We start from the raw sequence: 27830 nt of genomic DNA on the forward strand, positions 1-27830 counted from the left end.
TCCGACGAGATTCATCATCATCAAGATGCGTTTTTGATGCCTAACCTAATTTACTCACGAACCCCTCGCGGATATATAGAAAGTTATCTGTTTTATTTTTATTTTTGTAATATCTCTGTCCTTATTCAAAAATAAGGTGGAAAAATTGTATGCCTTGTACATGAACTAATTTATATATATATAGTATATAACTTAAATTTTAATTAATATAATGTAGGTAATGTACTTTATAATGTATAAAGTTAGGTAACAGTTTATATTTTAGTGTATAGTCCCATGCTTAAATATAAATCTATGGGTCGGTTGCACAATACTATATTGTTTCAATAAATAGTTATTGGTCCAATATAAATTGAGTTATAGAATCGGTAAAATTAAAATACGTTGTACAAAGCCATAATACCTTATTGAATCAATAAGTTATCGACCGTTAGTCACTATTGATTCATTAATTTATTGACCCGATTTTGTTTCAATAAGTTGTATTGGTTCAATAAAATAAAATTAATGAAAGTTTATCAACATAACAATGAGATATTTGTTTTTTTATTATTTTCGAATAAAATGTAAATTTGCAAATAATTTTATACTCACAAATATAATAAATATAATATAATATAATAATATAAACAACGATTTTTAATATTTATCCATCGATAAAATATTTTATTAAACCGATAAAACTTTTATGGAGCCAATGAATTATCGGATCAATAAAATAAATATGGATGTTTTTTGTGCAACCGGCCAAATATTATTATATTTATTTTTATTTTTTATATTTATATTAGTTAATATTATATATATTATAAATGAATAAAATTATTTTCATTTGAAAGTGTATAATTTAAAGACGAATAGGTGGTTGGATTGGGCTCTTTTAAAAAAAAATAATGTTCGTAATATGAGTAGTCTGAATAAGGTTTTTATGGAAAGAAAAATTAAAAATATCTTTTGGATTGAAAAATTTTGAAAAACTGAAACTTTTTTTTAATGGGACTTTAATATGAATTAGTCACCATATGCGTGCATACACAGAGTACTGATGATAATAATACTAACTCTCACAACGTCCGCCGGGTTAGCTATAAAATGTAAAAATTCTTTATGTGCAAAACAACATTTCCCCGTTTAATTATTTTTATTTTATTCTCCATCAAAACTTCCACTTTATAATCAATAAAAATGTATGTAATCTGTTCGATTCTCGAACTCGGCAAGTGGTTTGTCGTTAGTGGCTATATATAATGTCAGACGTCATTCATCTAAATTCTACGGTGATCAAATTTTACGAACGATATACAGTATATCAATTTTGAGTTTATAAACAGCATAGTCTAGTGTACTTTTAATTTTAATCCTTAAAAACATTTACAAGAATATAAAATATTTTTATAAAAATGTTTATTATATTTACTAATCCAAGCATACTAGACAGTGGCGTAGTCAAGAATTTTGTATGTCTAATATTGAGTAGTATATAATATATTTGTAATAATAATTTTTAAATACTATATAATACATGTATACGTATAGACGGCAGCTAAACTGCTTACCATAATTAGTTTAATAGTTTGTGATTTGTATTTTACATAAACATAAACAACGAAATGAAAATAGCTTTAAATCAGCTTTATAATTTTATTTCAATTAAAAATAATAATAGGTTAATAGTCGATAATTACATATTATACATACTCCCGATGACTTCCCGTAACGACGTTGAAACGGCAACGCCGTAGTTTCAGATAGCAGTGAAGTCAGAAGTACACAGATGTATATACGCATAGAGCACCGTGATGACCACCGTAGTCAGTGGACGAATGTTTTATCGTCTTATTTATTTTTTTCCCATTCGATAATTGATCTTCTTGCATCATTTGAAAATACACAATACTGATTTATAAGTCACGACTCATGTATACTTGAAGATCGTTGTGTTTTAATTTTATGTAGTATAGTACCACCTATACCAGCCAGTAGATTTTATTTCGAATTTTAAATTATCAATTTCATTTTTCATATTTGATTAATTAAAACGATTAGCCAATATATCGAACACCTAATCTTTAAATACACGAATTTCGCCACTATAATACGTATTAATAGATGACAATTTAAGAGTGTATTAGTTATATTTTAATTATTTTATTAATTTCATTTAAAAAGGTCCTGTTATTACTTACTGTAGTAATTAATTATATATTATCATGATTTATATTGTATTTTTCTTTTTATGAATTTGTATTTTATCAATGCTACAGTTATTAGCATTCATTATTACGCTGTAGTATGATCAATATAATTAGGAATATTTTTAGGTATTCAGGTATATCCACTAATTTATCCATCATAGTTGAACTTATAATTAATTTTAAGTAACAATATCAATAATAATCATTGTATCATATAAATTATAAATTAATATTTTTTAATTATTGGTGAGTTTTAAAACAATATAATAAATCTCTGTCAAGGTGTATAAATAGCACACACTATCCTAACACTAAACTACTATCAATTATGTGATGGAAATATATTGAAAAATACTGTAAAAAAGTTGTTGGTTAGTATTTATAGTCAATGGTAATATACTTATGTAAGTACCAAAATTGTGTGGCGTTCACACGGTCCACGGTCATATACATAGTTCTACATATAATATAATGTATTAATATATAAATATAATATATTATAGTGTTGATGTAATTATTATAGGCCATTCCATAGCCCATAGGCGTAATATAGCGACGAGACATCGTGGCATCGACGCATCGTTTATTATTACACAATAATGCGTGTGATTTTAATGTTCCTCCTCTCGATTTTATTTTTCTCGTACACTCTTTAAAGGTTATATTATCACGCTTATATATATACTATGTTCTTCTAAACGTCGTCTCCGGTCGAATACCTATAATAACAATATTACATACGAATAAAATATAAAATATGTGTATAATGTGTATATTATATGCATATGTAGGTACTATATAGGTATGTATGTGTGTAACTACCTACAATTTTGTGTTTACGGTTTTTAATCCCACGACCTCCGCCATGACCCGTAAACGACGACGAAATCACTATTACATCGAAGTACCTATATATATATATAGGTATTTATTTAATATAATAATATCATGGATATGTATGTACTGTGTTGTAGTAGTGTAGTATGTGTATACATTATATATTCAGACGCACCTTACTTAATACATTATATACGGAGGTCTAAGACTACGTGTTAGATTATTTTCTTTCCCTAATTGTAATTTTGTGTTTTATTCGACATCGTAAGTACAGTAACAATAATAAAAATAATTTACTAACAAATTAAATAAGTAAATAACTGCTAACGAATCAATTATCGTGTATAGAACCTATACGATCGGTATAATAACGACCGCGACAGTGTAAATTATCAGACACATAATATTAATATTACTGTAAAAAGCCCAAATATATGAAGATCAGTGCTCATAATCGCTTTATTTTGGGTTTTAAGTATAGTGCGATTGTGCTAAAAAAAGTTATTGGAGATTATCGAGCCGAAGTAATAAGTGATGCAACCGTTACAAGTCTTTGTAAACCATTGTAAATAGATATTAGATAGATACCTATTAACCTACATGATCTTGAAGTGAGGCCCCTATGAATTTATAAAAATTAATTCCATTAAATTAATTAAGTTAAAAAATGATACTTTTTTGATCTAATTATTCATATATTAACAATTTTTAAAAAAATAACAATACTTGAGCAAATACTAGATTTATATATCTACATATTATAGACAATTTATTTTGATGTTATTATTTGTTGAGTAATATTTATAGATATTTCCTCTTATCATGTTATCTGAGGCGCCAGGTTTTGAAAATGTCATGGAGAGGGTTCACTATTTTATAAACACATGTACAGTTTTACCTAAATAATTATACTAAACATTACTTCAATTATTATTACTAAAATATAGTTATTTGTTGTTTTTTATGTTATAACATTTAAATAGTATTAGCAATTTCGATTTTAGGGGGCTGAGCTCCACCTTATCGAGCTCATGGAGGCTGCAGCCCCCGAGCCACTTATACTCGGCGCCCCTGCATGTCATAATTTTTTTTTGATCAAATTTACTTATTGCATTATTTAATATAGATTATAATTAAAATTATTAAGTAAAAAATTGTATAAAATGTTATTTTGCTTTACTTATAATCTGTGTCTAATCTATATAAAAGGCTAATAATCCCCGTTAGCCGTTGCTGAAGATAAAAAAAATATATACATAATATATTTATAATTTAGTAATAATTAATAAACAATAAACAAATGTATTTGTTATTTTTAAAATAATATTTTTTCTAATGTCCTAGATTTATTGAAAAAAATTCTTTCAACTTTTAATAGTTGTACATTTGTCAATTATTATGATTTGAAAGTCGATTGGCAATATACTAACCCCGATTCAATGGACAGGAAGGATATATCCGCAGTGGCGCCAATCCTTTTTTAAGCCACTGGGGTAAACCCTGTTTGAGGGTACCACCTACCCACCCACCCAAGCCTGATTAAGGGAGAAATGTATAAGATATCTTCTCTACATCGTGCCTGCTTACTGCATTAAATGTATTTTACTTATCTGTTGTCTACTATTCTTTGTATTTCTTTGTATTTACTATTAAGTATTTACAAATTACAACTCTATCAAAAAAAATTACTCACGACCCATTAAAAAGTTATAGGGGATTTACCCCACTTGCCATACGTGATCAGTGCCACTGTATATCCGCGAACACAGCAAGTTGCTAACAACCACATAGGAATATATTCTCAAAGCAATGTTCACATTTGCAAATGATTCTTTTAAATTCTAAATTAATTTAATAGTAATAATGTTGTTACAAGCAGATCACAAAACAACAAAAAATGTATATAATTTTATTCGAGTATTAAATATCAATAAAATATGTTTGACGATTTGTAGCAACAATAATGTATAGCTATAACGTGAAAAATCACAACAAACGGTTTTTTATCGCGAACAAAAATATAGTTTTTTCTTAAATAAATAAATTGCCACCGACTGTGGACTGAGTCACTCATGATTCCTCTGCCGATGACCACTACAATAGTGGAACTTTACGTAATAATAATTTAATAATAAAATATTTTAAATTGATGTAACATACAAATTAATATTATTTATAATTCCAAATTGTTGATACACTTTTGCACATTTTGCTTGTTTTACTTGTAGTTAAGCCTGATGGCGCAGCGGATGACTTACTGTGCTGTTGTTAGGTACAGCGCTGTTGTACCTAATAATTGTGTAGGTTCAGGTTGTCGGTTGATGAAAATGGCATAATCTCAACTACTAAAATATTATCATTGATTTTACAATATATTAAGGTATTAAGGTATTTAAAGTTTATTTTAAAATCAATGATATTATGAAATACATAAAATAAGTAGCTCGGCAGCATTGCAGTAGAAGTATTAAGTTTAAGTATATCATACATTTTTTTTTTATATCATAAATAAATTAAATGTATTTCTATTTACAATTAGCTTACAAAAGCGCTGACTAGTGACAAAACGCGCACGTGAATGATTATGGTTTGAAGTTTAAAACAACACGGCGGTAGATAGCGTTGCCGGTATTGTCCGTTTGGATTCATAATATTATTATTCTAATTTCCAAGACTCGTGGGGACATACTTTTTTTCGATTCACGGGAAAATCTAAAAATGAAGTATTAAGCTTAAAACACTATATTTTAAGAAATGAAAAAAAAGACATCTCAATTATGCATTGTGATTGTCATTGATTTTTCATTTTCCATACCTTATTTAAGAATTAAGATAGTTAAGAAATAATACATCAACTGTTTTTCAGGAAAGCTGTATTTTTTCAATTAATTATTTAAGTATGATGTATAAAATATACTAGAAACGCTATGAGTTTAAATTGTTTGTATTTTCAAGAATAATTTAAAATTATTCAGTATTATTATTTAATCATCAAATATTTTCATTAAACAGCATCATTGGCGTATAAAGCCACATTTCTTCAATCAAAAATTTGGTTAAACTTTAAAATATCAAATTATTAAGTAGGTATATTATTTCCATTATTCTAGAACGTTCTAAAATATATGATCATGTGAGATTACTACAGTGTGAATATACTAAAAGGGGACAGCAATTAATACAGCATTGATATTAAATTATTTCTTTCTACAGTCAGCTGTTATTACATACCTTCTTTTGGTGATAAACCCGTGTAAACATACTTACTTTGATATAAAATTGTTATTCAGTGATGTGATTAAATACCATTTCAAAACGAGGCCAATGGGCAATGTCTATCGTTTGTATTATCGAAACTATTTTACAGTGATATTCGATAGTCTCACTACTCACAAGTTACAGAATTGAATACGGAAGTAGCCAAAGTTCAGTTTAGACATCGGTTATTCGGTTAAGTATTTGGTTTATCGTCAGTGAATTTATCAGTGTTATTTCTGTATGTTTTTAAAAATTTTAAAGACCTTAAGATGATGGCCACAACGTCAAATATGTTGTGTAAGTATCTATGTACTTTTTGTATTTAATAAAAACTTTGCAAGGTCAATCTCGAAAAAATGTTAAACATTTAGGATCAATTTCATTGTTGAAAGCTATAATTAAAAGTAAAGTTGTACTAAAAATGTATTTAGTTCAATAAATACAAAATTGTAATTTATTTATTTAAAGTTATACAATTACATAAGTTATGCTTATACAATAATTTTATTTATATATAAATCTAATATTTTACTCTTGAATTCTTTAGTTGCATAATATATTGCAATATAATTCATACTGTACTTAACAGTAATGCATTCAATATTAAATGTTTTTTAAAGTTAAAAATAATTTTAAATTGTTAATTAGCTTAAGGTAGTGATCCCACCAGGATTTTGAAAATTACTAGCTTGTAATGAATTAATTTGAATTTGCTAAGATAGTTTGCTCGATAAGATTAATAAAAAATATTGAATATGATAAAACCAAAATACTAGTATTATAATTACTCTTTAAAAGTGTAGAAGCCTGGATTTTAGAATATACAGTTCAGTTTTAATGGTGACCGGTTACACAATTTTTTAAAGGGCCGTATAGTGAGGAGTCCTCACTGAGGACTACTAGCTTAAGAATATAAATTGAAGTTTATTACTTATGTATATTGTATAATGTAAACAAATTGTTAATAGTGTTTTTATAAAAAGTACTTAGGTAATTTACTTATAGATACATTTTATCAACGGTATAAAATAAATTGAGTTAATATTATATTATTACATTCAGATCAATAATTTGTTTATTCATTTGAAATTGTTGGCATATTATAAATAACAATATATTACTAATTATAATGTTTTTGAATGAAATCATTTACAGTTCGTAAAGTGGGAACATCATGTCTCCGTCTTTATTCTGTTGCTTCACCGAAAATAACAACACATTATACTGTGCACCCACGAGAAACTGACCAAAGATGGAAAGGTACTTGTTTTGTTTTTAGTTTAATTTATTTATAATTATACTTAATGTTGTACTATATAGATATATCAATGGAACGTTATGAGGATGTAGCTGATGTTGTAATTGTTGGCGGAGGACCAGCTGGTTTATCAGCAGCAATTAAATTAAAACAATTAGCGACTGAAAAAAACAAGGAGTTAAGGGTTTGTGTAGTGGAAAAAGCATCAGAAGTTGGTAAGATTTTAATTATTATATATTTTTTTTTATCTATTGAAAAAAAAAATGTATTATTTTAGTCTTGGATGTTAACTGAAAATGTCCAAAATATTATCTAACATAATAATAAAAGTGTTTTAATAAACTGTATCAAATGATAATTTAATTTTAATTTATCGTAAAAATTATTAAAAAAAATATAAATAAATATTTTATATTGGATGAACATATAATTATTACTATGCTGTATACCTATTTGTACTAATAAGAACTTACAGAAACAGTGGATCATTGATTTCAATATCCATAACCTGAGAATTATATTAGTTTTTTTCATTGTTTAAAATAAAAATTAAGTGGTTAGTTTATAAGAATTTCGGCTTGAAACATTTGATTGGTAGCTTAAAACATAAATTACAATTTTTATATTATTGTGCAATTTTTTAAAATTTTTTTAGGTAGTCATATTTTATCTGGTGCTGTTGTCGATCCAGTTGCCTTAAATGAACTGTTTCCCGATTGGAAAGATTTAGGTGCACCATTAACTACCCCAGTGAAAGATGATAAGTTTGGTTATCTCACAAAAAGTAGTCGTATACCTATACCTATTATGCCTGGTAATAAATATTAGATACATAATATTTATTTATTTATCTTAGCGTCGATTTAAATTAAATAACTCAAAACAGGTATGCCAATGGACAATCATGGGAATTATATTGTGAGATTGGGGCATTTAGTAAAATGGCTTGGCGAACAAGCTGAATCTTTAGGCGTTGAAGTGTATTCTGGATATCCAGCTGCAGAAGTTCTCTATCATGATGATGGTTCAGTGAAAGGAGTTGCAACTGGTGATGTTGGCGTCGCCAAAGATGGATCACCCAAAGTATTTAAATATCTATTAGAGAATTATTTAACTATAGCTTAAAGTATAATTATATTTATAAATTAAATATAAAATATTATTCAATTTGTAGGATAGTTTTGAACGTGGTATGGAATTGCATGCCAAAATAACTATATTTGCTGAAGGTTGTCATGGTCATCTAACCAAACAGTTATTTAAAAAATTTAATCTACGTGAAAATTGTGCACCGCAATCATATGGCCTTGGTCTTAAGGAAATATGGGAAGTAAAACCTGAACTTCATAGTCCTGGAAGAGTAGAACATACTGTTGGTTGGCCATTAGTAAGTTGCATTCAACCAAGTCTTGGTTTAACTAAAAATTGAGCTGGAGATATAGATTTTAATGAATCTTGAAATTGCAAGAGAATTATTACATATGTAATAATCAACTCCATCATCTAAAATTTATAAAATTATAATTATTTTATACACTCTAGTCATACATTTAAGAACTATACATACTGAAGCAACAAGTGAAGGCTTAATTAAAAAAAATCCTTTTACTGAAAATTCTAGTGGTCTTTTTAATAGTTGTTCAGAAAATAAATATAGCTGAAATTAATAAGTTTTTATAAATTATTAACTAGGTATTAATTAAAATATTAAAAACTAAATTAGATATTATTCATCTTACTTCATCTTCAATATCTTGTTTTTGTCCCTTATCCAACAACTTATGTATTATTTGCGTTATTTGTGCTCCCTATAATTAGGACCAATTAAATTAATTGCTTTTCAGAAAAATATCCATTTTATAAGACAAGTAAATATTCACATAAATGTTTATCAATTTGATTTAATTTAAACATAGATACTTCTATGATATTCTTTAGAGTCTTTCACGCCAACATTTATTTTATTTATCTGTCTATCGGCATAATATAACAACAAAGGTATTTCATACTCCCATGATTACAACTTAGGTTTATTTTATAACAAAGAGCCCTATTATATTATGTTTTATATAGATTATAGAAGAATATATCACTATATTCTGTGCATTGACTTGATCATTTTTAATATTTTAATTGTTTAAATGGTTATTAATGGTGAAAAATAAGATAAATTAAGTTAAATTAAAACATGTGTGACTTGACAAAAAATGAAAATATTAAAAAAAAAATCCATACGACTTATGCACAGGAAATATTGTTTTTATACAATATATTATAGACTGAATTATAATAACTGAACCAAAGAGTCATAATTATGAAAATATGCATACTTTTGTTTTTTATAACATACACAAAAAATAAAACTAATGTTGATGCGACGGTCACTTAATTTAGAAACATAAGCATGTTATGTGAATATTTCACTATTAATAGTATTTCATACTTTTTCAAAGGTTTTACTCGTACATTTTACCAGATGAATAATTGGCCATATTGTGAGAATAATTACCGATAAAGTGAACATTTGAGTCCATTTATGTGATGCATTACGTTCATCAGCTACGAGTGCTGTAACTATATTATAATGAACTGGCAATACGTTAAAAAATATGACTCTAGGTACTAGTACCAATAGTTGAATGTTGTAATATGAACAAACTTCTGTAAATGATATGTATGTGAATAAATGCATACGGTTTAGTATAGTTATCTCCTTTGGTTTGACTGTATACCATTGAATCCAATAAACACTCTTCGATTTTTCCATATATGATTCTAGTATGTTTTTTATATAGTTGAATCGTTTTGACAATTGATTTAATTTAGCATTTATTTGAAGTATAAGTATCCAAACTATAGGTATACAAACCATTTCAGTAAAATCAACTGATGGGAAATCGTTTTCATTTAATGCTAAATAATAAAGTATTATGTAACTGGCTGTTGTTGTGCTGATGAGTAAAAGTGCCTTGAAATTGATGTATGTAAGTAAACTGTCTTTGTAACTCAATTCTAGATCTTTTGATAGAAAATCTACGTATGCAATGTTTTTTGTAAAATTTTTATAAATATCATGTCCCATAAAAATATTGAAGAAACATACTACGATCAGTGTTATATTTAAAGTTACATACGTCATGTATAGAAGTATACTAATTCTTGAATCTTCATTTTCAGATACGATTCTTGTAAATTTCCAATAGTAGTAAATAAGAAGTGCAATTATAATTATAATAGCTACTACTTTAGACAACTTTTTAAAAACTTTATTTGAAAAAGTATCATTAAGAGATTGTTTTAGAACTATAGGTGTATTATCTGTAGCCATTTTGCAATAGTATTGGTGACTTTTTTTTTAGTAAAGAATTTTGAAATTGATGTTTGTACATTTTCAGCAAGTAGTGTAGCATTGTAGTACTTCAAAACTAGCCTTTAGAATACAGGATATTTCGTGTATAATTCAATTCTAAGTACATTTTTTAGTATTAATACTGCAAATAAGCATTAGACAAATAATACATGTACCACTTGATGTTTTCAATTTACAAAATCAATAAATACTTTGTATTATAATCGATTCATTTTAAAGAAGTATTCTGTAGAGTGTAGAGTATTAATAGTATGTTTGTATAGTATATGTGAAGTATTTTTATTTTTTATTCATATTTATGAATTTTAAATTTATAATGGATATGTATTTGAATTAAAGTTGTTGAGTTTGTAAATATTTCATTTTTAAAAAGGTTTTATTTTAACCACTTAGATAAATTAATATTTAATCAGTAAAATTAAAACTTTTAGCATTATTGACATTAATATTTAATTATTTTATAATCTTGACATTATTTAATATATCAATTTAGTGTTTGAGAAAACGGGTATTAATTCGTTTTTTTTTCAATTTATGTATTTTTGAATTTAAGATATTAATACATCTATTGTTTTTAAAATAATTTACCATCTATTTAGACTTTATCTATAAAAATTGTTTTAAAAGCAAAGCATTAAGCAATAAGTATATTGCTTTTACAATACATGTGTTTTTATTTAATATCTTATATAGTAGAGAAATACTTAGATCTTGAACTTTGAGGATGGTTATTGGTATAAAAGAGAATTTAGTTGTTATTTTTGATAGATCAAAAGTAAAGATTCTCAGTATTTACCTGAAGATTTTTCTATTTTGTAATTTAAAAAAAGAATAAAATTATTATAGACACGTAATTTCGAGTATCCACATTGTTTTAAGTTGGTATCAACTCAAAAGTTATTAACAATGATGTTTAAAATAATAAATTAAATGTTTCAAGCAAAAATTAATTCAACCCATTATTACTAACACAAATTTATAATATAAATAGCAATACAAAAATATTACAAAATATTCCTAGTAATATAGAGTGACAGATCGTCTCCACTCAGAATTGTTTTTCATATTATACAATTATTATTTATTATTATCAAATTTAACATTTAACACATCTAATACAGGGATTTACTTAATGACAAGGTACACTTGACATCAGTTGTGCAGCAGAGCGGTTCCTTATTTTTAAATTTCAAAAATCATAATTTACTTTGATTTGTAATATTGTTTATATTTATTTTTAAATCTTAAATAATTCTTTTTGATAATCTTGTATTTTGAAGCGATTAAGTGTCCAATTTAGTGTAAAGTGGGTTTGATGTTAAATAATTCAGTTTTAATAAAACCAGTTAGAATGTAAATAATTGTATTATTATATAATTTACCAATTTGTTTATATTGTAGCAAACTGGCAAAAAAATGTTAATGTTATTAAATATTTGAATTGTGTTATTTTTCATATGACAATATGAAATATATTAATATATTTATTTATATTTTTAAATGTTTAAATTAAAATTGTGATTATTATTTTTAGGACAAAAATACTTATGGTGGCTCCTTTATTTATCATTTAAACGAATCCACGCCTCTAGTTGCTGTTGGTTTTGTTGTTGGACTTGATTATAGTAATCCATACTTATCTCCTTTTAGAGAGTTTCAGAGATTTAAACATCACCCTCATGTCCAGCCTTTGTTTGAGGATGGTAAAAGGTTAATTTATTATAATTACTTATGGATAATATAATACAAATAATTAAATAAAAATATTATTTTTTCTTACACAGAATTGCATATGGTGCTAGAGCTCTTAATGAAGGAGGTTATCAGTCTATTCCAAAACTTTCTTTTCCCGGTGGTGCTTTAATTGGTTGTACTGCTGGATTTTTAAATGTACCAAAAATCAAAGGTACTCATTATGCAATGAAATCTGGTTTGTTAGCTGCTGAATCAACTTTTGATACCATATTTAATACATCTGAAACGAGTGAAACAATTGGTAAACTATTTTTATTTTTATACACGAATAGACTGTATAATATAGTTCTTATAACAAATTTAACAAAAGTTAACAAATTAATTTTTTAAGAGGCGGGGTTCAATACTCAATAATTACTTTTTAATTTGTTCTCAATGTAAAAACATAGTTTATATATCAGAGTCAATAAGTCAATATTTTTGTAATATTAAAATAATGTTTTGTTAAATTCTTAAGTATTTACTCAATTAATATTTGTTTAAATCGTTTAAAGTATCTATCAAACACTATGCCAAATAAATCATAGGAAGTAAATAGGCAATTTAAATAAAAAATATTGTATGAATCTTAATTTCTTTTTTCTTTTTGAAAAGTATTATAATCTATTTACAGTTATTAAATATAAATTAATTTATTATATTAAACAGGTTTGGAACCTAAAGACTATGAAGAAAAAGTGAAAAGCAGTTGGATATGGTCAGATTTGAAACAAGTAAGAAATGTTCGACCATCATTTCACACTAAGCTTGGACTGTTTGGAGGTATGGCATATTCTGGATTTACACTTGCCGTTAAAGGAAAAGAACCTTGGACACTCAGCCATGGAGGTATGTCTCTATTTTTAAAATAATTTTTTATTTATTTAACTGTTTATTATAAATGTATTTTCTTAACACATGTAAGTTCCTGATAATGAGAGACTGAAAACAAAGACTGAAGTTTCTGTTATTGAGTATCCAAAACCCGATGGAAAAATAAGCTTTGATATTTTGTCTTCTGTTGCATTAACTGGCACAAACCACGAAGGAGACCAACCTGCCCATTTAACGTTATTGAACGACTCTGTCCCTGTGGACACAAACCTTAATCTGTATGATGGTCCAGAAGGCAGATTTTGCCCTGCAGGTAAAACTATTTGTAATTTAACTAAACACAGACTTGTGAATTTATTTTATTATAAATGGTTTATTCTAGTAATTAGTAAACATGAAATAATTCACAATTTTATATATATGTTAGGTAGCTATCATTATGTTGTGATTTATTCATATTGTTTTATGTAATTGTAAAACTAGGTATTGTATTTTTATATCTACCAAATAGTATTGTCATTGAATAATATGTAGTGAGTCATATTTTTATTTATTATTTAAATCATTTGACCATGGTTTGCATGATGTGTATTGCATTCTGTTCATATTATAGTATTAATGGTTTAATAATAAATAGGGGCAATACATTCCTCCAAGTTTTAGTTTTTATTTATAATCAAATATACACATTTTTATAATTTATTGTTTATTATCTTGTTTAAGTTGTGTATTACTAACATACTATATAAAACTGTATTAGCTATTAAATCAAGTGAGCTAGATAGTAAAATGATATGTATTGCAGCTATACATATTATATATTAATAATTTATTCCATTGGGATAGAATTTAGTTTGAATAATGAAAAAAAAAACATTTAAATTAGGTATAAAAAAAATATTTATCTGAAGTATGAGAAATAATGCATATTAAAAAGAATAATTTGAAATAAATTAAAATAAGTTTAACATGGATCATATTTTTAAATAAAAATTTGTACTAAGTCAATATTCTGTAGGGCAATAACAGTGGTTAAAGTCGTTAAAGATAATGGTTAAATAGATATCTTAGTTTGTGGTTAAACACATTTATAATTATGATACTAATAATAAAATTAATTTATGTTTACTACTCCATTTGTACCTAATGTCAGTTATTAGCTATTAGTTTACTCAACTTATGTGCTTGTTTGATGATCGATGATTAAAAATTAGTAAATTAACATAAAAATATATATATATATATATATATCGAATCTTTGAAAATTTACAATTTTACATATTTCACAAATTTCTCATATTATGTACCATTCAATATTTTGTATTATTTTCAACAAATTACTAATGACTATAATAGCTATTGAAGTATTACATAAATTCTTTTAATAAAAAAAAACCTATAAAATATAATCATTAAGCATAGTTAATGCAGTGACTTATTTTTACATATAGATTTGTTAAGGTTTGGAGCACATTATAATATTGCCTTTTGTATTATAGTTAAATGACAACAATTTGATATTTTTCTGTTATTTGAAAACAATTATTTTTAACCATGACTACAAAAAATTTATGTAATAGACTCATAAAAAGCCATAGCTTTATTTTGAAAATTTCTTAAATAAAATATGTTTTATTTTTTTGAGACTTGCGATTATTATTATTATTAACTATTGTTTATTAATTATTATGTACTTATGTTTTATGATTTTAATTTAATTCAGTATTTGTATAATAGGCAAATTGTATAATTCAGGAACAAAAATATTTAAAACACTGATTGAGGAGTAATACAAATTTGTTTGCTTATTAAAATGTTATTTTTATTTAAACAAAATTAAGGCCTCTTCTAAAGTTTAATTAAACCTCATCTAAAGACCTCGAATATTTATTTTGGATTTTTCAATCCCTGTATAGAAAAGTGTCAATTACATATCTGCGATCTCAACTGATTGTGTCTACAGTCGTTCTTTGAACAATAGATATACTATTTGTGCATCGTATAGTTTAATGTTTAATACTCGCTAGTCGTCTCGCGCAATAACGTAATGCCACGACCCCTCATCTCAGTAACAACAGAATTAATAATAATAATAATAATAATAATAATAATAGTGAAGCAGATCCGTTTTCCATTTTCTCGTCGACAGATTGCCCGTCGTGTTTTCGGTTTGGGTTATTTTACAAGTGTCGAATATTGTAATTTTGATGCATTGTATATAGGTACATTGAACAATATTGAATTGGCTGAACATCGTCACGCGAGTCGCGACCCCGCCGAGAGCGCGTTTTGTGTTAACGTCGTTCATGAAACGTAAAAATAATGGAAGGGTATAATAATATAATATATGTGCAAACAGGACGGGGTGGCGGCTGTGATCCCATGCGTGTCGTCCCCGAGCTATAGAGTGTATAGTTAAAGTTGAGCAGATGTGCCAAAAACACGTATTATTATTATTATTATTATTCGTCGGACCGAGGGATGCATTGTCAATCATCATACATAATACACACACACGTCATGTATAAGCTTACCGTGTGTGATGTGTGTGTAGTGTGATTGTACACACGTATTATTATATTAAACAGTCGCAGCCATTATGATACGATATTTAAACTCTCGTCTGACTACTTTATATTATGTTTAAATATGTATGATACATTAATACGGTACAGTTGCTATATATAGGTACGCCTAAGCGTCATATACCATAGTGAATTTAATAACAAATAGGTCTTACCTATCTTAATATAAGTATATTATTTCTTAATAATTATTATAATTAGAGTTTTGTGTTTGCTAGCTTTTTTTGTGGAGTTGTACTATGCATAGGTTAGGTTAACATTCTGTAGTCACATATGTACAACATAATATTTTCGTCTTAGAAATAACTGTCCTCGTTTCGTTTTTGTTTATTGGTTTCGCGATTCTCAATTATTTAAGTTAACTGATTTATATTATATTCATAGTTCATGCAAATATTTCAAAATGTATATATTGATTGTTGATCCTGATAAGTGATAAGTACTCGGATGGTTGAGTAGAGGGTAAATAGAGGTAATTTTAAAAATCAACAATTATTTATTGTCTTGATAATATAGAATACGAAAAGGGATTATAGGTTTTGTTTATTATAATTAATAATCATTAATGTGGCGATCGATCTGTATATGTACATTGCACGCTCTTAATACCGAACCATATACATTTGCAGTTATCTCGTAAACGTTTGTTGAAGTGTAGACATATAATTTTTTTCATCTATTATTATGTATAAAATATTTGCATGTTCATGTCTACTTCTAGATTTTAGTTTACACGTCTGTGGCTTTGCCGTTAGTCGTTACTATAAAAAATAAAAGTACAATAATTATATTATATATTTATGCACCATTATAGTCATTATACTGTTGCTGTACAATTGGGTCTGCATTGCAACGACTGCAGTTCACGAATATTGTATAAGTACCAAGGTTGGGGGTCTGTATTTGAGCCTTAAGCCTATAAAATTTAATATCTCGTTAATTTCGTATTCATAAAAATGCAAATATGTAAAATATAATGTACTTTTTTTTTTATTTATCGCGGGATGCTACACCCGAAGGGGTGAAGTTCTGCATATTACGACCTCCTCGCATCTGGCTTCCTTAATTCCGACTATTACTAGACCGTGTATAAGTAGCAAATTGATTTTAATTTATTATCTAGCTATAGGGCAGGCTGTATGCGTATGTATTCCTCCACACTAGTTTATGTTGTGGGAAAGCCCAGGACTTAATATTCCCCCGGTGAACAAGAAACTGTTATTCAATAACGGTCGTGCAATTTGTACACATTACTAGTAGAGTTACTTGGGTAAATATCGATCCGTAGATAGTTGCACTTGGTGATAAGTTTTGAACTTACTTTTTCATAAATTATTGTTGTACTATTTAATATAAATACGCTTCGAAATAAATGTTGTGATAATTAATGTAATTTAGACATGCTTTTACTTACATATACGTTATATATTATAGTAAGTTGCTTAATTGAATTTGGAACGAAAAAGGTTTACAAATTTAATTAAGAATTATTTTATCTTAACTTAATTATATTCTTATAATCAGATATTTTGAATGGAAGTATTATAGGGTATGTGTTATTATGTATTTCATGCTGAATAGTACGTATATTTTATAAAAAAAATATGCATCGCGTACTTATTGACAAACAATATAATATATACGTATTTTTCTAACAGCCGATTTGTTGAAATTAATGCGTATCTTAACCTTTAAAAAAAAATATGACTGTTACTTAAAATAAAATAGTATACTATTATTTGTTTGTATATGAATTGAATTTTAATCGCGTTAACATTATATTTAAAATAATTAGTATAAAAATAGATAAGTTATAAGCTATTAAATTGTCCACCCCATTGTCTGTGTTATTATTTTAATTTCTTAAAATATTAACAAAACATGGTACTTGCAGCTAGTATATTATGTGTACCTCAGTATTTCGTAAGGTTAAAATAAATTGCATATTACCATATTGGTACACTAAAGCATATAATGTATGAAAACATTAGTCATTCCGTTGTGTAGCTATTAATATTAACCAGTAAACTGCATCACTACCTGATAACTATGAATAATATAAGAGTATATATATATATATATATTTATGTATATTCAAATGAATGATTAGCCGCTGACGCGTGTTTTAATTAAGTCTACTTGTCTATGTATAATACTATATTCAAAGGCTTACAAAAACAAAATTAACATTTCGTCAGCTCCTCCGCGTTGACTTAATTTAGTAATTCTACTCCTCCGAATACCGTACGGGGATGGTGCAGTCAAGCCACAATTATCCGCAAATTATATTAGAATTTCGTCTAATTCTCGCGGTCCATTGTAATATAAATAACAGTTATTATTTATTACTAATCAGCATCATAGCAACGTGCTATGGTCGTTTATCGTATATTTCGCATACATTTTTTGAGCGTTTATTTGGTTTTGTGATTAATCATTGATTATATTATTGTTTGAGTGTGCTGTTAATAGTTTTTCTCTGTCTTATGTATGTATAAGATATTATGGTATAAAAGCTTCTCTGCGGATTTAACTCATTGTGATTATTTTACTGAACATTAATTATCAATACTTAATACTTATTATATAACAGTTATGTAGAATAATATTATGTGTATTTTATTACAAACTTTTTTTTTGATTTTTAGAAAGTTTTTAGTTATTTATAACTATTAATAATTTTATTAAAAATAAAAATAGTAAATACCAATCAAAAAAGTTTCTGACAAAACATAGATAATGTTATATTCTATGGCCGTTAATTGTTTTACTTAATTTCTAACAATGTAACCACACTGAGTGTAATGTGGAGATGCTGGAAAGCAGTTTTGACTATCAACTGTATTACAAGTGTATAGAAGACGGATAAAAAGATTATATTGGTGTCCCTTCTCAAAATATATATTTTAGTGTCGGTATGTTAGGTTAGGTAAACGTAATATTGGCATAATGTATAAGACGGTATAAAAATTTCGTGAAAATAAAATTATTGCAACCGGAAAACACTCATTAATCATAATTAATAAACAACTATATCCGTTTTTGTGATAATGAATGTTTACTGTTAAAATAATCTCCTAGTTAGCAATTGGAATAGTTAGTATTAAATTAATGGTACCTACATTATGTAATACTTATATAAGTGTAACGTAAAGAGAATTAGATGCCATGATTTTCTATCTTTGTCTTACTGTCGTGCATCATAGAAATTTAGTTATGTTTTATTTTCAACGCACATCTAGTAAAATGATAAAAATTCTGAAAACAGTTTGAATTTTTCGTTAAGTCTACTTGAAATATTTCCCACATTTTTGATATTTTTAACTTCTTTAAAAATTTAAATAGGTATAAAAATTTTTAAATTTAAATTTTTTAGGATTTTGGTCTTTGGGGAAAAGATCAAATAATTTGGATAGTCAATTTTATGTAAACTTAATGAAAATTTAAATCTGTTATCAGAATTTTGATCACTTTACTAAATCGAGCGATGAACACTTATAGAACATGTCAAAATTTCATGTCGCAAAAACAAAGACAGAAAGAAAATCATTGCTTCATACCCTTTATCATTATTATAGGTATGTCGGTTTTCTAAAAAATTCTAAAAAGTTCTATGAAATTGTTTATTTAGAGCTTCTTAAAAGCCAGTTGTTTGACGTATGTATATGTATGCATATATTATATATGTACATATATATTATGTAATGACAAGTCCACTAATGTATAATTCGTTTTGTATCCGAGATAAATAATATTGTTATTGTATTACATTGATTTTCTTATATTATAGACACTGCTGGATTATACATTTACTCATTATAAAAAAAATATGTCATTTTTACGATTTAAGTTTTTGTACAAAGCGTTTGTTCTTCAACTTGACCTTTAGTGGTTAGGTCAGGTTAGGTTAAAAAATATTATTAAATATTAAACGAGCGTACGAACCAACCACTGATCAAAAAAATCGAATTGACAGTTTTCTTGTATTGAAAATAACCATTAGTTATGAATTCTGATAGTTGTGGTGACCATCGTAAAAGTAATATCTAATAAGTGATAATTTTTTCAACTTACATCGTCGTAAAGATTTTATTTGTACAGAGTTAACATTTTAGTTCCAAAGTGCATTATAAAATGATTAACTAAAGGTTAAAACTTAAAAGTTATTTTAAACAGCATTACTGCGTACGGATTGTATACGTATAAACTGTATATTTCGGTTACCCGAAGGTTTAATTAGTTTTATTTTGACGAAGGATCTTAATTTAACACAGTTAAAAATAATATGATTTTTGCAAAAAAAATACTCAAATTGTATTGGATTTGTTTGCTAATGTTTGAATGTTCGTAACCCATTCCTTAATTTTCTATTTTTTGGGTATTCATACATTTTAATTGTTTGTCATGATAATAATTATTCATAATATTATTTGATCTTTGTATATATATTATTTTCTATTTTAAATGCTGGCTTGGTAATAATTTTTATAATATTATCATGGACAGTCATTTTAATTTAATCACACGTAACCTAACCTAATTTGGTAATACAAAAACAATAGTGTAATATAAATTTGTATTGAAGTATTCGAAAAAAAAATCCAAATTGTCCTTTCTATTCTGTTTAAAAATGGAAATTCTAATTTAACACAAAACAACAAAACAAAATTTGTTTTTAAAACTAATTTGTTTTTGTTGTAGAAAAAAACTCAATATTATTTTTTCACCTCGAATATTTATTTTATATAGTTTTTCACTAACGTAACTTCTGAACTTCTGTATTGAATATCAAATTAAAATAAATTATTTTTAGTACCATAATGTGGGGTAAATTGTATTTATTGAACATATGTTTTTTGTGCGACCAAAAATGATGATTCACTATAAGTATGCCCGCCGTTATATTTTCCTTTAATTATGTTTTTTTTTTAATTTAATTTAATTTTGCTTAAATATTATTAAAGATCTTATTTTAAAATACTTATTGATTTTCAGTTTTAAACCATTTTAAAACCTAATCCAAATACAACTTCTTTTGTTTAAATTAGAATTAACTTTTTTTCTTATAAATTATCAGGTAACATTTTTTAAAACATTAATACATCCAAACCAAAATTGAAATAAGTAGTTTTTGAGTTGTTTAACTTTGTGGTTAGGTTAGGTTAGATAGTAGGTCCATGATAATATTATATTTGTAAGGTGTGAAGATTTAAAAATTATATTTATCAATCAACATTATTTAATTTATAAAACATGTCTGAGTGAAATAAATATTAGATTTAATTTTACATGTGTTTTATATTTTTTTAAGATAATTTTAAAGTACTATTATTCTTAGTATATTACTTATATAACCTAACCTACCGACAAAATTATTGAACTGTGAATCGTATTAATTACATTCGTTTCAGTGATTATCGGAGTTTCATTATCTAAACCGGAATATTAAGTAATTGTTTAAAAAATGTTCATGTATATAAATAATGGAAAAATAGTTTTTATTTTATTATCACTCTTATATTAAAAGTTAAGAGGATGTCAGCGAAGTATTTGTTATCTTTCTCTAACCCACGCACAAGGCGCAACATAACAAATTTTACGTTAAAAATAATGATTATAACCATATTAATTTATCAAATTAGAGTGAAATGACCTCTTACACAATTTAAAGGTAAAATTATTATCTTGGGCATCTCATAAGTGTTTTATTATATTTTAATTTGAAAGCGAGTTATGAGTATTTTAAAATTGTAAATTGTTTATACATATTAAAAAACTTATAAATTCCTTTAAAATTAAAATATAATAAAACGCTTATGAAATGCTCTAGATACTATCTTATCTTTAAATTGTATAAGAGGTCATTTCACTCTAATTTGAGAAATTAATATGGTTATAAATGTTATAATCATATTATTTTGAACGTGAAATTTGTTATGTTGCGCGTGGGATAAAGAAAAATAACAAATACTTCGCTGACATCCTCTTAAGATTAGAAGAGCTATAACAATAAAACCTTGTAGGATTATTTACTTTTCTGAATTTTTGGGAAAGATAAAAGAAACATCCTGTACAATGAATATATATAGATATACAGCTTTTATATAGTAGTACGTTAATATCATCATGGTCGATACATAATATAATATACTTATATAGTTATTAATACACTAAAAATGTGAATGAGATTTTATTCAAACAGGTTTTTTTTTGTTTTGACAGGAGTTTACGAATACGTGCCAAACGAGGAAGGCACAGGCGATCGGTTGCAAATAAACGCTCAAAACTGCATCCACTGCAAGACTTGTGACATCAAAGATCCCACGCAGAATATCAATTGGGTGGTGCCTGAACCCGGCGGTGGCCCTGCCTACAACGGCATGTAAACTGCGGAATCGATGATACTATATACTATAGGTACCTTTAATGGCTTTAATGTTATATAGGTATAAATTAGCTTTTCTCTTCATTATTGTCATAGATATCAGGTTTGTTATCTAACCCGTGCGTGTGTATTTCGGCGGCGGGTAGGTCTCGTTTCTCTATTTCTCGCCCATTTATTATTGCAGTAGTGGTATGGGTACGAGAAAGTATTCAAAAACAGCGATTCACCCTGTATTTATAATATAATATTACGTGTGTCGCATCTTGTATATATGCGCACGAGTGTGGCGTGTCCAGTTGTTATTCGGAAACCCTAAATTTGGAGCGAGGTGCTCATTCGACGTAATAATATATATTGTATAATATAATCACACATGACGTGATTAACAATAACACACACAATGGTTTGGAGATTGATTTAATGCATGTTATGTTGTTGCATGGCTAGCATAATATATTATTCTGCCATTGGACATGACTCTGATCGTTCGATGTTATTATGAAATTATAATATTATAATGTGTGGCGCACAGCGAATTATTCGTTATACTCACTATACTACTTACACACACACACACACACACACACACACACACACACACACACACACACACACACACACACACACACACACACACACACACACACACACATATACTTAAACACATATTATATAGGTATACCTACTTTTAGAGTGGTTTTTTTTGTCTCAATAATACATAATATTATGTATAGTTATATAATATACAAGGGTTTGTGTGTTACGCATACTTACATTAATTTCCGGCTAAATCGCTCACATAGAGTAGTTTAGGGAACACAATATAAATATTATATAACGTGTATAGTGTATACCTATGTGTGTATGTCTATACTCCACATCTAGACACCCACTAATACACACCTCGGTGGTTGTTGATGTTTAGTTTACATTTTCCTAAAAAAAAAAAAAGATATTATAATATGACGTATATTATTTAAGGTGAGAAAGTTTCAATAGTGTTTCTATTGGATATGTTGTATAATACTCCACACAGTTTATTGTATGTATGTATAGCATGCATTCAGTATTCCACCATCGCACTGCTGTTTATTTTTACGGAAAACGCGGAAAATGAATTAAGTTTGTTTTATATTCCGGTCCATATGGTGTCAGCAACAACATCAGTATTACAACGCAGTAACCCAACGTTAAAAAAAATGTTTTTTTTTTTGTACATTTTTGCTGTACGAATAGCTTTGTGTACTATTATAGGTATTAGGTATATGCGTGCACGACACTTACCTATTGGTATATGTATACTCTTTGGAGGTTGCTAACCCGCCTTTATGTAACAATGACCGTTATTTTAAAACTATGAGTATATGTATGGCTTATATGGGGTGATTCAATTAACGTTGGACAATCATTAAATCAGAAAACAATAACGTTTTTGAAAATATTTCTTTTACATAGGTAATTTAAAGTCGTTACAAAATAACATTTAAAAAATAAATTTATTATTTTGAACTTTTTACTCTTTATAATGATAAAATATATTTTTAATTTTATATTTCGAAGCAGAATAATATTTGAATATTTCGATCTATAAATATTAAATTTTGTACAAGTTGTTAAGTAGTAATGGACCAACATTTTGCGGGATACTCTTGTATCGCTCAACTTAGAATGCTTATAAGTTATGATAAACTTATATAATTAATACTTATCATAAGCTACTCGTTCAAAATTTAATTTGTATGTGTTTAAATATTCCATAAATTATTCTACTTTTGAATAAAGAATTAAAAATGCATATTTTTAATATGATAACGATAAAAATACACTAGAAAAATGTTGTTTTCAATCACTTAAAATTATATTAAAAAATATATTGAAACTAATAACATAAACGTTTTAGAAATAATAAATGAGTTACCCGGTATATGTATAATAATATTATGATCACAGTATAGTGTGAACATCATATACTAACGTGCCTTTTGTTACTAATGCGTGGTAATCAAGAGCCCGTTATCGTTTACTCGATTCTTAACAATATTACGTTTTGAATTGAAATACACTCTATTATTAAATACCTGTCGCTATATAATACGTTAATGGGGATATACACGTATGTGTGTGTGTGTATGTTTGTGCGTGTGCTACACTTGATCCAAGTTTTGGGGTTGTTCGATTTTAGAAACATTTAGATTCGAGTTTTCTTTTTTTTTTTTATTTAATTTTTATTCTTTATTATAGCCTATGTGCGAAGACGCACATACTTTCATTATTTACATTAATTTAAATTAACAAATTCTGTTTGCTTTACCCATTGTTAGGAGAAATTTCCAAAAATAATAAAAATGTCATCCGACTGATCGGAAGTTAAGTTGTGGATCTAGTTTCAGGGGATTTTTGTGACAGATTTGTGGGTTTCGTGAAATGAATCTTATACGATGATCACTTTAGGTACATAAAAAATAAAAGTAATGTTTGCCTTTTGACTGTTTGTGTTATTGTTTAAAATCGACACGCGTGGGCTACTAGTATTTACTACCTAACCTAACCTACCTACCTGTATCCGCTGTTGTTATTTCTTTAATGACATTTTATTTTTTAATATTATTTTTGTTTTGAATAGGATACAACGCCATTTGTGTGAGACCATAACATGTTATCGTCTACAAATAAACGTGTTTACTCAACTATTGCTTCCGGCAGTCTAACAACATCGTCATTATAATATTATCTGCCCTACGATAACATACATTTTTGGTTTGTATTTACGCACTTATAGTGCAATTCATGTTTGTATTTATCGATTAAATTTATAACTTATAATTGTATTTTAAATACAATTGCATTACGATTAGACGAGGATAAAAGGAGGGTATACTCATTTTAATTTTTTAAATGTTTCACTTAAATATTTATATATTGTATTATTGTTGATAGTCTTTTTTTCTTTTTTTAATGCAGAATTTTTAATATTTTATGTTACATATTATAATATGTAATGTTATTGTTTGTTATGTGCGTCGAATAAAAATACTACGAATATATTGATAAAGTGTCTTACTATGTAATATATTACATAAAGGTATTTATTGAATTATGGAAATTGTTTTTAGTTACCTATACACTTTAAATCAGTTTGAATATTCATAAAAACTATATGTGAAAGTTTAATGACAAAATCGGAAGAGATTATTCTGTAAAGTAGTGGAGTACTAACCTAACTTACACATTTGTCAAAAAAGACACCATTTATATTTTTTATCATATTTTTAATACTTCAAATCCTATAATAATAACTTAGTTAAATATATTTTAAATATTATTAAACATACAAATATAGTTCCTGTAATTTACTATAGATATGTTATTCAACGTGACGAATGCTTTCTTCTTTTACTAAACGGCATGTCTACGTTGCTATGTAGTCTTCTACAAAGTACCGGGGCATAACTTTAGATAAAAGATTAACATGGTCAAACGATAAAAAATTAAAACGAAAATAAGCAAATAACCGACACCATTTATTTCGCACCATCTAAAATCAAAAGTCATTCTAACAAATAAAATTTGTATTTACAAAAGTATAATCAGATCAATTTGGTCGTATGAGAGTTATTTGACTCCGGGTCCATAAAAAAAAAAAAAAAAAAAACTGTTAAATAACAAATATTAAGTAATATTGTAGGTGAGACAAGTGATGGGACTCTCCCTATTCAAGTTTTCATGTCATTGTTCTTTTATTTATGAAAATTACTTATTGTGTAACGCCATCACAGATTGTAATTTTATTTAAATCAATAATAATAAAAAATAAATACCTAATTATTATTAACGTGATATTTATTATATCGACAAACATTTTTGGTTATCTACAGTGAATTCTCAAAATATTATTTTTATTTTCAGCACTTAAAAAATTGATGCTCTCATTAAAACACCATTTTTTTGTTTAAATTAGCTATAACAATAGGGTATAAAATAATAATTTACTGCAGTACACACAATGGTGCTAATGGTTATTGATGATAATGTTTATTTAGAAACATAACGATTGTTGGTGTGTACAACGGCTATACTATAATATAATAAATGCATGTTATTTAATATACTCCATTTCGATGTATAACGAAGATGATTGTTTTTCTTGATACTTGAACCGTCTTAAATGTGGAAAGTGGTCGGGTTATATTAGAGAACGTATCGCGTTTTGTCGGACAGCATGAATATGCTTACTGCGTTTATTCATTTTATTCAATTACATAATATTATGCATAGTGAAACTTTCGGAGCACTTGTGTGTATGTATATCACTCCGAAAAGCGTTTCCAGAAAACATACATGTTATATATATATATATATATATATGTATTTATTCTTTATTTATAAAAATATTACAAATAGTATATATGTGTATAAATTGTAACTCATATTATATATGTATACGTAAAAATCAATAGCGTCCCCGCTGCGCACAAAATCTATAACGAGATGTCGTTTATTCTCCGCTGATTTCATTATACGTTCGACCGTATTACATAATATATATGCACGCGCATTATATTGCAGGTGCACAGCAAAGCAAATTAATTACATAAAAAAATATGACGGTTAGGGGATTCAGAGGTCGGGTGTGCGTATGATGTCCTCTCTTCGCTCACCGCAGCGCGTTATAATATAATATTATTTGTATTCGTATACGTTGTTTTATATCATAGCGTATATCGTATATGTTATGACGTGTACACAGGTCGACAAGGTATTTTATACATTTTTAATTTCCACGAAAACATTTAATTTCGTTCTGCCCATCGTCTATTATTTTACGGTGAACTCGTTGGTGGGAACTGGGCAAGCGGGTGTGTGTGTGTGTGTGGGGGGGGGGGGTAGTTTTGTGAACACATTTTTACAAATGATATACGAAAAGAAAAGAGTGCAAAATTAAAACCTCGACGAGAAAGTTGGCGGACGTGACACGTCTCACAGGTCGACTTACTCGTTGTTTTTTTTTGTTTTGAAAAAATCAATTACCTGCAGTGCGGAATATGTAGTATTATATTACAGTGGCGCCGGTCGTAAAACGCATACACGCGTTGGGTATACTAAATAAGAATTGCATTTGCATACCGAAAACTACCAATTTTCCACGCTGGACGGGTGTGGCAAGGCGGTGTGACGTACTGCGCGCGGAGTGTACACACCCAACAAAACTGCAGTGAGCCTAATATATCGTTTAACCGCGAGATAAAAACTGATCAATGCTTCACCAGTACAGTTCGGCGTCCCGCGATCCCGGCCAGGCCGACACCGCGCGGTCGCGGTTCGACGGGTTGTTCGATTCGATTTAAAAACATTGCTTGTGATTGCGCGATATGTC

General features: G+C 27.2%; 2 protein-coding genes across 2 annotated transcripts; one reads left to right on the forward strand and one right to left on the reverse strand.

The window, feature by feature from the left end:
• Positions 1–6329: 6329 nt before the first annotated feature.
• On the forward strand, positions 6330–25307 carry LOC113557152 (electron transfer flavoprotein-ubiquinone oxidoreductase, mitochondrial). The gene is made up of 12 exons (XM_026962485.2): positions 6330–6587; positions 7446–7550; positions 7611–7763; positions 8204–8362; positions 8435–8631; positions 8723–8935; positions 12453–12628; positions 12703–12914; positions 13322–13501; positions 13578–13799; positions 22294–22488; positions 25080–25307. The coding sequence occupies exons 1-11, from the start codon at positions 6560–6562 to the stop codon at positions 22455–22457; spliced, it is 1809 nt and encodes a 602-aa protein (XP_026818286.1). The 5' UTR covers positions 6330–6559; the 3' UTR covers positions 22458–22488; positions 25080–25307.
• On the reverse strand, positions 8946–11070 carry LOC113557153. The gene is made up of 3 exons (XM_026962486.1): positions 9992–11070; positions 9288–9356; positions 8946–9205 (listed from the first exon to the last, which is right to left on the reverse strand). The coding sequence occupies exons 1-3, from the start codon at positions 10874–10876 to the stop codon at positions 9059–9061; spliced, it is 1101 nt and encodes a 366-aa protein (XP_026818287.1). The 5' UTR covers positions 10877–11070; the 3' UTR covers positions 8946–9058.
• Positions 25308–27830: the final 2523 nt, after the last annotated feature.

Source organism: Rhopalosiphum maidis, chromosome 1 (assembly GCF_003676215.2).
Source record: "Rhopalosiphum maidis isolate BTI-1 chromosome 1, ASM367621v3, whole genome shotgun sequence".
In the NCBI taxonomy this organism is placed as follows: Eukaryota; Metazoa; Arthropoda; class Insecta; order Hemiptera; family Aphididae; genus Rhopalosiphum; species Rhopalosiphum maidis.